Here is a 13,795-nt window from a genome sequence, read left to right on the forward strand (position 1 = left end):
TTTTATCAAATACTCAAATAAGTTTTTTTTTCATAATCAAACAAGACTCAAATCATCCCCCGTATACATAGATATATTATACTAAATAATTATTATTTTTATAATAAAATTTTAAAAGTTAGCTCCAATAAAAACAAAAATCAAAGTCTTGGTTTTTACTAATTAAGACCTTATAAATGAGAATGTAATTTGTATTAAACAATATTATTTGAAATAATCTTATTATTTCTAAATAATCCTAAATCAAACAAATTCTAAACAAATGAGCTAATGGAAGTTATGCATTTACTGAGATATATTTCTTTAAGCATTAAAACAAAAGGTCAAACACAATACATAAGAAAAACCTAGAATACAAGTTCACCAAAACAAAGTTCCAATTAAAATGAGGGCATGGACATGCAAATTGACCTTGGAAATGGTAACATGGTTGTTCAAATTAAATGCATATATATTAAAGTTAAACAGTGTCTTGGCTCCATAAATGGCAGGTTGAAACAATAAATATGGGCTCAGACTTGTATGAGGTCAATTTTCAAACAAGCTAGGGATATGTTGTTTTAATGGCTGATATTTGACAACACTAAATAAGTATAATAACTCGTTATTTTGTATTTAAAATATTTAAAATGAAATCAATATAACAAGTTAAAAATGAAGATGGGGATGTATTTATAATTTGTGAATCCACTTGCAGTTTCACTTGCTAGCTAGTAGCAAACATTGACTTGGCTATGAAGGCAAAACAAAGTCTAGGTAATAAAGGAAATTTATTGAATCATAAATTCATAGTATCAAAACTTAAAGTCAAATAAATATAATAGAAATTTCTTCATATAAAATAATAAGCCGACAAATACAAGTCACTTTGGAGAAATTTGTGGCATGGACTAGTTTTAAGGTAATATTGGTCAATAATTTAATTCTATCATCAATTTATGAGCAAACAATATATAGCTAGCATGGTTGTGGTGGACATGTGGTTGTCTTATTTGAAAATTCTTAAATAATTACAATTTATTATTATATTAATAAGATGATTTAAGTAAACAATTAAAATATTCAAACAAAATATTATTTTTATTATATATTAATACTTTTTTTCTTAAATGAATACAAAAAAAATGTTATTTAAACAATTTAATGGACATAACTCTCCCAATTGTTTGTTAATAAATTACAAATTAGTTTAATAATTTTACAAGAAGTGAAGGCAAAATCCAATAAAACACTATAATTAGTCTATAATTTTCTCACGATATAATAATAATTTATTGCCATTTTCTAACTAAATTCAAATAATTTATAAGAATATAATCTATACTAGGTAAGCAACCCTATATTATTATTAGAATTTAATTTATACAAATGTGTGTTTGGTAGCTATAAAACTTGAATTATAAATTTAATTTGAGTTTATAAGTTTGATAGAGCATTTAAGATTAAGGATTAGAATTTCAATGAAATTCGTTTTTATAATTCTCAATTCTCTTTTTAGTTCGAAATTTTAATTCATTTTTTTATATGTTTTATAAGCAAAAATATATTATTATTTTATCATTTACAACGCAACGTGTTAAATCAATACTTATTTGTTTGAATTTAGAAAATTAAAATGTCGAACTGATATTTTTTATTTAAATTTAGTAATTTAACCTTTCGAACAAATTTTTTTTTTTAATTTAAAAAGTTAAATATGACCAATATTTTGTTTTTATGAATTTGAAAGAACACGTTGTACCGATATTTTTTTATTTAATAAATTAATATATCGAACTAATATTTTTTTTCTTTATGAGAATAGACCTTTACACAAATTTTTTTTTTATAGATACTTGAGTTATCTTAATAAATTATGTCAAACAAATATTTTAATAATATATATAATATATGTGTAATTTTTTTATTGTATTTTGTTGAAACATTGGAATTGTAAATAAATTACAAAATTAATGAATTTTAATTTAATGTGAATTCTTGTAAAATTTAAATTTAAATGTTAATTCCAGTTTCAAATCCACACTCTTCAAAACAGACTCATTAGTATTACTATAAAAAAAATATCATAAATATTAAACTTTTCAAGTTAATTAAAAAAAAAAAAAATCCTCATAGAATATAAGAACTAAAACACCACAAGTCATAGAAGAGAAATTTGTGGCATGCAATATTAAAGTGATTTTGGTTGGATCCCACATTGAATGGTCATAATCATTTTTACCAGTAATTGATTTTTCTTCATAGCCAATTCAATATTTGCTATCAAGTGCAAGTTGTTAATTCACAAACTACAAATACTCACTTTCAACTAGTTTTAAATAAATTTATAAAATAACAAGTTGCATTTATTCATTTTTGTCAAACATTAAATTGGGATAACAAAAATAAATCCCTTATTTGAAAACATTGTGCAAGTTGGAGCCTCATTTTAAAATATTGTTTAGGGTAGACAAATGATTTACTAATGAAAAATAGATATTTCTTATTTTATTAAATTACTTGTTTTTTATCACTTTTTATGTAAACTTGTGTTAATCATTTTTTATGTTTTTAACGGTTCAGTTTCAGTCATTTATTTTGTTGAAATAATTAGTATAATAGTAGAACGATGGATGGCGAGAGAAAAAATAATTTGGTTATTATTTTTATTGTTTTTATTCAAACTTGTTTATAATTATTTATAATTTTAATTGTTAAATTTCAGTTATTTAATTTATTAAAATATTAGTATAATAATATAACGATTTTAGGATTTACTAATTATTATTATTTATGTTCGAATAAAAAATGACCACATAATCCTGACATCTACTTCAACTTAAAACGTTTTAGATAAAGAACAAGCTGAATTATATTAATTAAGAGAAATCTTCCCTTATACACTTATACAAGACATTTATACCGCACTTATTTAATTTGATAATAAAGATAAAATATTTCTCTTTAACTAAATACTACTTTTAATATTTATTATAATCTTAGTTTATTTAAAAACACACAAATAAAATTGGTTTTAAAGTGGCAAGAGAGGGGGTGACACTAGACGGGGCCTAGGCAGTTGGCCTTACCTGTGGTCCGATATGTATAGAATTTGGGAAATGATATAGAGAACGAATTGGGGGAACGAAATGGGGAGCGAAGCCACCTGGCATGCCACGGAGGAAAGAGAAAAAAATTACATCTCCTCTCTAGCAAACCCTCAGATCATTTCCCGCTCATCAAACAAAACCCTCCTTATTCTTCTTTTTCCATTTTCTTCACCATCGGCACGCTGTTTATCATCTTCTCATTCCATTCTTTAGATTCGTCTTCATTCGCGTCGTCTAGCTTCTTCTCCTTACATTCTTTAGATTCGTCTTCATCCTCGTCGTTTAACTTCTTACTGTTATTGCGTCTTCATCCTCGTCGTCCTTCCGTTCTTTAGTTTCTTCTTCATCCTCGTCGTCTTCTCCTTGCGTTTTATTTAGATTCGTCTTCGTCACTGTCCGACTGTCCGATTAGCTTCTTCTTCTAATGGTATATCTTCTCTGCCATCATAGCTTACTTTTTTCTTTGTTTTATTGTTCTTCTGTTTGTTTCTTGGATTCACATTTTTTTGTTGTTATGTGATTGTTATGTGTAGGAACAAATATGTAGCTAGAACCTGTATAAAACTGTTAATATTTTTGTTATTTTCAAGAACCTGTATAAAACTGTTAATATTTTTGTTGGTTTGTGTTGTCCTCTGTTTTGTTCTATGTTGTCCCGTGTCTTAAACTATGATGTCCCGTGTCTTAAACTATGTTGTCCCGTGTAAATATTGAAGTTGCTCTAAATGTTAATATTCTGATGTCATTTGTGTTATTGTAATATGTTGTTCCGTGTTTTAAACTATTTTTTTTCGTTTTAATGCGTTTTATCCAATATGTCTTCCTGCATTTTATTAAATATGTTGTCATGTATTACTGTAATATGTTGTTCATGTGTTGTCATGTATTATTTGTGCTGATTTCTCTTTTTTGTCTTATGTAGCCCTATGGATGAACCATCATCACCATGTAGGCATATATTGGCTGTTTTGAATAGAATGAAAGTGAACCAGCTGCCAGCATATTATATATTGGACTGTTGGCGTAAAGACTTGAAGAGCGGTTACCAAATATTCACCAACATCTATGATTCGGATGTGGTCCCGACATCTTTTAAAAACCTGAGTAAAATTTTTAATATTTTTGTTGTTTTGTGTTGTCCTCTGTTTTGTTTTATGTTGTCCAGTGTCTTAAACTATGATGTCTCGTGTCCTAAACTAAGTTGTCCTGTATTTTTATACACTGGTGTCATGTGTTGTAAATATTTAAGTTACTCGAAATGTTAATATTCTATTGTCAGTTGTATTATTGTAATATGTTGTTCCGTGTTTTAAACTATATTTTCATGTGTTTTATCCAATATGTTGTCCGGTATTACTGTAATAAGTTGTTAATGTATTGTCATGTATTCTTTGTGTTGATTTCTCTTTTTTGTATTCTTGTGTAGCCCTATGGATGAAGCACCATCACAATGTACCGAAGACAAAATTCCAAAGGTTGGGATGTCGTTAGTGTCGAAAATTATGTCGTCATTTGTCCAATACTATGTTGTCCCGTGTCTTATACCATGTTGTACTTTATTTTGTAATATGTTGTCATGTGTTTATTATTATGTTGTCCTGAGTACATAAATATTGTATTTCTACAACAAATAATTGTTAAGTACGATTTGTTGTTTCACATTAAAGCGTTAAGTACAAATTGTTGCTTCACAACAAGTAAATGTTTTAATTCTACTAACATGAAACCATTACATTAATGTTTCGGATAATTTGGTTTCATACAACTTTATGGTCTTGTATGTTAAGTTCATCCGATAATTCTTAGGCTCAGGTTGTATTGTTTTTGATGGAGTTGTGGTCTTGGATTTAGAAGCAGCCTTCGCAAGCACTAGTAGGGGGTCAGAGGGAGCAACATTCTTCTTGATAATCTTCCTGTTATATACCACCCCACTAAATTTTCTGCAAAATAAAAAAGAAGACACTATTATTGTAATCGACAGGACAACATAACTAAAAACACAGGACAACATAACTAAAAACACATGACAACATAGTCTAACACACAATACAACAAAATATTAACAGCTTAAGCTTAATATTTATCAACAATGGACAACATAATATATGAAAACAGTACAACAACGATAAGTTCATATTACCTTTCATCTCTATCTGAAGATTTCCTTTTACCTAAAGTCTTACTGTTCTCTGTCATTGTTGACATACTTACTGTAACAATAACCAAATGCTAATTAGTAACAAAACATTTTATAGATAGGAGAAGAAGAAGTTGAATAACGTTTTAAGAAGAAGAAGTTGATTAACGTTTGAAAAAGAAGTTGAATAAAAGAAGCAGATAAGCGGATACCGTTTGAAGAGCAGCAAATATTTAGGATTAGTGTTCGAGTAGATTTCGTTTGAAGATCAGCAGATACTTAGGATTAGGGTTTTAGTGGATTTTGTTTGAATAGCAGTAGATACTTAGAGTTAGGGTTTGAGCGGAGATAGATTGAAGAGAGGGAGAGTTTTAGCGGAGATGAAAGACAGTTTGAGCTTTGAGCGGAGATGAGAGGTTGTTGCCGTTTGAACTTTGAGAGGAGATAGATTGAAGAGAGATAAAGTTTAAGAGGAAATGAGAGGGTTTAAAATGAGGGGGAATTATCCTACGTGGAAAAAAAACAAAAAAAAATATTATTTTTTAACCTACGTGTCCTGCCACTGGGATTCGCTGAGGGATTCGTTCCCCCAGTTTCGTTTCCCGTATCACGCCTCATAGAATTTATCATGTGGAGATGGATTTGGAATTATGGAAAAATTGAATTTTCTTTTAGTATTTTGTTTTTTTTACATTTAGTACTTATATTATAATTGGGCGAGATAGAGATATTTTACCAAACAAAATTTTATTTTTAATTTAAATATATATATTCTTATTTTTTGGATTAACTTTTCAAAAATATTATTTAATATATCAAAATAATAGTAATACTTAAATTAACATTTTTTTATTGTAACTTTGAAAATAAAAAAGAGTACATTTTGTTTTAAAATATTACCACTCTCATTCAAATTAAGATGCAAAATTTTAAAAAAATATTTGGGTAGATATACAATTTTGACAAAAACATGTTAAATGAAATTAATTCTAAAAATATTTAATTCTTAAAAAATAAAGTTGATTAAATTTACCAAATTCAAAAATATAAGATAAATCAAATTAAAATCAAGACAAAAGAATGTTATACCATAATTAAAAAAATTAATTTGAAAATATTTAATTATCAAAATATGTCCAATTTTTTTTTATAATTAATGATAATAATAAACTATTTTATTTTAAATATATAAATTTTCATTATTTATTTAATTAATATATAAGTAATATTATTAAAATATTATTTTAGTTAATAAATTAAATATATATATTTATCTCTAATTAAAAAAATTCTAAACAAACCTAAATAGCTTATATCTTAGTATCTTTTCATTCAAATTGAGAGAGTCGTAAATGGGCCAAGAACCCAATATGTTATTAAGTGTTTGTAAACGACTCCTTTGGATTATGGATGCAAAATTGCATGTGTATTTTGTCTTTTTAATTACCAATTAATTATATTTAATAAATTAAATAACTTTTAACTATTTATCAATAAGATTAATATATTGTCTTACAAATTAAATTTGAGATATAAATGCAAAAGTTTCAAATTACTTTGATGTATAAAATAGATGAAATATTTCTAACCGAAATACAAGGGGGGCACATCTGCCAAAAAGTTATATATTAGTATAGGTATTAGGACAGGCCCAAACATACAGGCCTTCTAACAGCAGCTGAAATCCCGACGACCGCAACTTCAAACTTGCCGTTCACAAGTGACTCGGCACTACGGCGACCCCTCCATCTATTGCACAAGAACCCTCATCGACCAACCTTCACGCCGTGCCGCCCACTTCAACATCTAATCCGCCATCAAATCTTGAGGTAACTGTAAGTCTCTTTCGGTGGAATGCTTTGCATTTTGTGTCTTTAAGCTTTATATCTTGTTTGAATACCTGATTTGTTTAATTGGGTTGTTTTAATTAGGTTAAATTAGTTCTTGTTTAGTTGATTAAGTTAGTTTGTGTTTAAATGCAAATCATGTGTATGTTAGAAAAGAAAGAAATTTGTTTTTATTATAGGTACTATGACAAAGAATGATAATTTAGTTAGGTTTGAGGAAGTAAATGATAGTATTGGAGAGTACACATCCATTTAGGAGACTAGGGCAGCTCAATCAGCATGACCAGTCCAGCTATTAGAACACTAATCAGCTCATAGAGGAAATAATGAAGAGTGTAAGAGGAAGTGATAGGAAGAGAGAAAGAAGAATCAGGAAATGAAGCACATTGATTGAATTAGAGGTTATGACAATGAGATGTTGTGCTAGCCTTTTCCAAGCAAAAAAAAAACCTCTGGTCTAAGAAAAACGATATTAGTGAATGTCTCATAAACTTTTATACTTGATTGCACCATCAGATCAACAGTAAATTTGGAGCCCAATTCCAGCATTAGGCAAACTCAAGATGATCTCTTGAGATTTGGGACCTAAGCACGAGAAAAGTTCCAAATAAGACAAAGTTATAAGCAATGTTGGAAGGTAGAATAAAAATGGGATGTAATCACAGTGTTTGAACTTTTCTCAAATTTAAAGGGACTGTAGAACAAAACTAAACATTGGGTCCTGATTTGAACAGACTTGATGAAAAATCCATTCTAACAAACTAACTCTACACCAGTAGCAAATTTTCAGATTGAAAGGAAGGAAGCTTATAAAATTAAAACAGAACTTTTCTGTTATGATCAATCAATATAAAAACATCAACAACTCCGAAATGGAGATAACCAAATGAAATTATCGATTTACGTAGTAAAATGTATATAACTGCTACTTCAAGTTCAAACATAGTTTTTAGCCCTTTTTATTTGATATGCTTTTCTACCATAAAATAGGTTATCAACTAGGCTTATCAGATGTTAATTTGAGTCTGCTTTTTTCTCACCCGGAGGAAGGGTAAGTAGGCAGACCAGTCTTTCCTCGTGACTTTGTCTTTCTCCTTTGTACGCTCTCTTCTTTTCCATCTCATCTATCTGGTAGAGACAGAAACATGCATGTCCGTCCATTTTATTATATGCTGTGATGTATCTTTTTAAAATCTTTGAGCTTATGTGGATACTAGTATTTTATTACAATCGTTGTCACAATCACAATTTTTACTTCATTTGATAAAGAGAATTTGTTTCTCAACCATGATTAGGTTGTATTTTGGATCATAATCCAGATTATTTAATAGATGATTTGATTTTTGACACACATACCAATTATAAATTTGTAACTCATCTGTTGATTGCTTGCAGTTTCGGGATTGTTCTTCCATCCAAGTGCAGCATAGAGCAGCAGTGTTCAGTCAAAGCATTCAAAAGCAATCATGGATGGTATGTCACACAGATCAGTGTTATTCTCCTAGTCACAAACATCATCTAGAAAATGTATAGAAGAATTGAAACAAGTTTGAATACTAAATCTTTTCCTTTTCATATAGTCGATGCGCAACCAACAATGGAGGAAACTATTTTAGTTGGTGATGACCTCATGATGGGGCCACCATCTCCAATAATTCCGCCAGAAATTGCCTCATATGTGCTCAAGGATGTTGATCTATGTGACGGAATTCTGAGGAATTTATTCTTGTGTAAGTATTAATTACATTGTTTTTGTTCACTATCTTTTATTTATTAAAAGAATCTCCTTTTCTTCTTCAATGTATAGGCTTGCAAATCAATGACATTGAACCTTTCTGCCAGGATGAGATAGTTCTCTATCGAGAATGTGCAGAGAGAAGGGTGGGACAATTTTCATTGTCTTTACTTCTGCAATCTATTTCGAGTTGAATCCTATAACATTTTGGTCTGATGTGTTCATTTTTCTTTCTTCATTCATGGACAAAGGATAAAGTACTAAGGCAACGACTTCAAGATAGTGAGCTGAAATTGGGGTCATCGATGCCATTAGAAGAGGCAAATGCAAGAGCTACTCAACTTGAATCTGAAGTTACTTCATTGGAGAGGTTAGTTCATCATGCATGAAAGTAACCAAATTATTATTTGGATAGAGGTTGAATTTTTTTTGAGAATTTTTTTTTATTATTTTGAGAAGAACAAAATCCAATGGCAAAGAGATTGAATTCTGGGATATATTCACTATTTCCATCTTTTGTATTAGTGATTAAAGAAGAACAAAATCCAATGCTTCACAACACCCTTTTCACACCATTAATTGTGATTTCATATTGTTGAATTTGCTTATATTAGACGATATGCTGTCATGCTGGTTGTTTTATTTAGATTTTAATAGTTTCACTTTATATTATAGACGATTAATTCTGGCAAGCGGAGTCGGTGGAATGGATGGATTTCGTCAGAGATGGAGTTTGCATGGTCGCCTTACAGATTCAAAGTTTGAATGTTCATTCTCTATTTGTTATTTTTTTTTCTCATTGTCAATATTGAGAATATGTTTTATATTGATGAAGATTTTAATATTGAAACAGGAAGAGATTAGAAGCATTAAAAGATGGCATCACAAATAGAAAGAAGGATGATGAACAACCCCATGTTGCATCTCCAACTACAACCACCAAAAGATGGTGGTTTTGGTAAATTCTTGTTGTTGGATCAACTTCTGATTCATTAAAATGAAAAAAAAAGGGTGTTGGGAAGTACAATGTCTCATTAGATGGAATTGAAATTCTTTCTTTTTTAAGAAAAGAATTGAAACTCAATAAATAATATTGATTTAATTTTACCTTTCAAAATTTTATGACTCACCATTGTCATTGGTGAAAAGGGTTCTTCGATTATCATTCCAATTCCCCTCTCATAATTGAGAGTTGAGACTATCATCATTGATTTGGGAACACATGGATACAAAGTTCTTGATCCAAAAGAATATGTATATTATGTTGAATTTATGATGGTAAGAAACAACAAAATTGAATGATATAAATGCAAAGATAAAATTGAACAGGTTTTATCAAAGGGGCAAGGGCAAATGTACTCCATTTTCAAGATCAACAGAAATTGGGAGTGGGCCGTATTGGGTAGAACTAATTGCACCCAAGTGCTGGCCCATACACTGATTTGGACTATTTCATATTCTATTTTCAAAAAAACTGTAGTTTTTATACATTGTATCATTCAAACTAGTCCATAAACAGTTTGTACTTTTTAATATATTCTATTAGCTTTTATATTAGTGCTATGTATTTAGTTAGGCTCAAATTGCTTGAGTTCGGCACGTTTAGATCTCTTTACTACGAGCTCAAGAAAGCTTAATGGGGGGAAGAATTTGATATTTTTTTGTGTTATTAAATATTAATAAATAAGAAAAAAAAACTCTTTAAACGTAAATACTTGTACTTAGACTAATATTAATTTTTTTTTCTCATTTAGTCTCTCTTTCTCAGTCAAAGTTGTTTTGGGTTCAACCTATGTAATTAGAGAGAATTACTTGTCCAATAGTTACTTTTTTTTAAAATTTATTTAGAAGACGAAGAAAAGTTAATTCTTTTTTATATTTATTTATTAATTAAATATTAATTTTCTTTTCTTTTTATTAATTAATTGATTTTTTTATATTTATTAATTAATTAATTTATCTCCCTTTTTCTCTTTTTCTATATAATATTTGTGTGAAGATTTTATTTTTTATATTTTATAATATTTTTTATAATCTTGATTATCACTCTTTTCTTTTGTTGGATAAAATAATATTCAAATTTTGTTTTATTTATTTATTATTTTATTTTTAAGAGATGAGTTATTTTAATATTCAGTATTACCTCTTTAAAATAATCTTTGCTGATATAGGATAGGACCAACGAAAAATAGATAGAGAGAAAAATTAATTAATAAAAAAAATAGAGAAAAAATTAATTAATAAAAAAAATAGAGAAAAAATTAAATAATTAATAAATAAAAAGTGGAAAAAAATTAATATTTAATTAATAAATATATAGATTAAAATAAAATTAACTTTGTTTTTTTAACCGAAGTTAAATGAGACAATTTTAGATCTTATAATTAATTTTTAGTCGATTTACTTCCATTATTCCATATCCATTTACTGAATTCAAATTGTCTTTATTATTTAATGTTATTTTTTATATTTAAATATTAAAGTTTATACTTAATTTGTAATCTTCTTTTTAAAAGTTAATTAAAAATAAATATAATATTCACAAATTAAAGTTAAAAAAAGGAAAAAAAATAAAAAAATCAATTTGTTCTTTTATGTAGAGACGTCAAACGAGACTCAAAATGGTAGGACCCACCAACCTCACCAACTCCCTCCCACCTACACCTATCCCCCAACCACCATAAAACCACATTTCCTCTTCACCTACTACCACTCGTCTCTTTCCTCCAACTCTTAACCGCCGGAAAAACTCACCGCCGGCGACCCAAAATGACCGACTCGCCGCCTCCCAATTACTGGGGAGACATGCCGGAGGATGAATTCTACGCCTCCCAAGGAGTACAAAACACCAAATCCTACTTCGAAACACCAAACGGAAAACTCTTCACCCAATCTTTCATTCCTGTTCAGGATTCTTCACCCGTCAAAGGAACAGTCTTCATGTCCCACGGCTACGGTTCTGATACGGGTTGGCTATTTCAAAAGATCTGTATCACCTACGCCAATTGGGGATACGCCGTTTACGCCGCCGATCTACTGGGTCACGGCAGATCCGACGGAATCAGATGCTATATGGGTGATATGGATAAGATTGCGGCGACTTCTTTGTCTTTTTTCCGTAGCGTTCGCCAGAGCGAATCGTATAAAGACCTGCCCGCCTTTCTGTTTGGCGAATCCATGGGCGGCGGAATCACGATGCTAATGTATCTCCAATCTGACCCAGATGAATGGACCGGGGTTATCTTTTCCGCTCCTCTGTTTGTCATCCCTGAACCCATGAAACCATCAAAGGTAAATTAAATTAAATTAATCAAAATCCTCCCCTGTTTTCCTCAATTAGTCGTTGACTCATGATCTTGATATTGATAAACTGCAGCCGCATTTGTTCTTTTACGGAATGTTGTTTGGATTAGCTGACAGTTGGGCTTTAATGCCTGATAACAAGATGGTAGGAAAAGCCATTAAAGATCAGGAAAAGCTAAAGATTATTGCGAGCAATCCACGGCGTTATACAGGTAAACCTAGGGTTGGAACAATGAGGGAGATTGTGAGGATGTGCGATTACATACAGAGTAATTTTCATAGAGTGACGGCGCCGTTCTTGACTGTTCATGGGACGGCGGACGGAGTGACGTGTCCGACGAGCTCGAAGCTTCTTTATGAGAAGGCGTCGAGCGAAGACAAGACATTGAAGATCTATGAAGGAATGTATCATTCGCTGATTCAAGGAGAACCTGATGAATGTGCTAATATTGTTCTTGGTGATATGAGAGCTTGGATTGATGAAAGGGTTGAGAAATATGGATCCAAAAAAGTTTAGTTTTTGAACTTTATTATTATTATTATTATTTGTTGTTTAATAAAGTTTAAATTTTGATTATTTTGGTTTAACTTTTGTTTTTCGTGTCGGACTCAGTTTTTACATGTTTTTTATTATTATTGAGTTCAAATTAATGTTTTTTCAGTCAATCTTACAAAACTTGCTAGGGTAATTTAAGGAAGAAGACTAATGTGATAATCATTTAGGATTAATTTTTTTTATAAAAAAAAAAGTCAAATGTTTAAATCTACCTCTACTAATCCATTTTTTATTTATTGAAATATATAAGGAGATTTGGGGCAAAACTTAGATGTTTGATTCATATTCCCTTCATGTTTTAATAGATTATTTAGTTATAGTGGAATTGAATAACTTTCAAGAAATCTGGTTAATGTGACTTATTAATAATCTAAGTTTTTTTTTAAAAATTAAGTAATATATACTGAAATTAAAAAATAATTAAAACTTAATATTTAAAATTTAGTGAAAGATTAAATTTAACTGAAAAAATAAGAGAAAAATAGTAAAAAAATTCAAATTTTAATATCTTCTTGTGATAGATTTTATTAGTTTGTACCATTTTCAAATGATAAGTTATACAATTATTTTATTGTAGATATAAAATTAATCTAACTAAATACCTTTATAATTTTATTATTGAGATAATTATATGATCAATAATGTAAAATCTCTTAAGAAATGCCATGAGTATAATAACATATTATTATAATGTTTTAATTTAATTTTTAAAAAATAAAATAAAATTTTAATTTTTAATATATATTTTTTAAATGTTTTCGAATGAGAAAATCAAATTCATGACCATGATAGCATGAATTAATGTTTTATTTCACTAAACTAAGAGTAGCGTGTCACTTTAACTTAGGATACTGTTATGAGTTTATCATTTTAAGACCATCTACAACTCATAAACTCATTCTTAAACTCAAAATGCAGGAAACATCACATCAAACACTAATTCATCTTCAATCCAAAAACCCATTTTCAAACTCAAAAAACATTTTTAAAATATTCCTTTCTTACACTAACTTTTTAACCTTATTAACCTTATCTATATATTTATTAACTTTACATATTTAACCTCAATCTTTTCTCATTCATTTAATAAAATTAATTATATATCAACAATTCATACCAACAAATACT

The 13,795-nt window shown here is 29.0% G+C and overlaps 2 protein-coding genes across 3 annotated transcripts; both read left to right on the forward strand.

Annotated features, from left to right (window-relative positions):
* Window positions 1–6,895: 6,895 nt before the first annotated feature.
* LOC124915242 lies at window positions 6,896–9,915 on the forward strand. Of its 2 annotated transcripts, none has more exons than XM_047455925.1 (7): window positions 6,896–7,061; window positions 8,469–8,546; window positions 8,654–8,803; window positions 8,881–8,954; window positions 9,060–9,178; window positions 9,484–9,567; window positions 9,662–9,915. In XM_047455925.1, the coding sequence occupies exons 2-7, from the start codon at window positions 8,540–8,542 to the stop codon at window positions 9,768–9,770; spliced, it is 543 nt and encodes a 180-aa protein (XP_047311881.1). In that variant the 5' UTR covers window positions 6,896–7,061; window positions 8,469–8,539; the 3' UTR covers window positions 9,771–9,915. The 2 variants fall into 2 exon arrangements, with proteins under 2 accessions (XP_047311881.1, XP_047311880.1); XM_047455924.1 differs by having other exon boundaries at window positions 6,896–7,055.
* Window positions 9,916–11,501: 1,586 nt separating this feature from the next.
* Window positions 11,502–12,688, forward strand: LOC124914398 (caffeoylshikimate esterase). The gene is made up of 2 exons (XM_047454940.1): window positions 11,502–12,099; window positions 12,185–12,688. The coding sequence occupies exons 1-2, from the start codon at window positions 11,578–11,580 to the stop codon at window positions 12,626–12,628; spliced, it is 966 nt and encodes a 321-aa protein (XP_047310896.1). The 5' UTR covers window positions 11,502–11,577; the 3' UTR covers window positions 12,629–12,688.
* The last annotated feature ends 1,107 nt before the right edge of the window (window positions 12,689–13,795 follow it).

Source organism: Impatiens glandulifera, chromosome 9, assembly GCF_907164915.1.
Source record: "Impatiens glandulifera chromosome 9, dImpGla2.1, whole genome shotgun sequence".
Classification (NCBI taxonomy): Eukaryota; Viridiplantae; Streptophyta; class Magnoliopsida; order Ericales; family Balsaminaceae; genus Impatiens; species Impatiens glandulifera.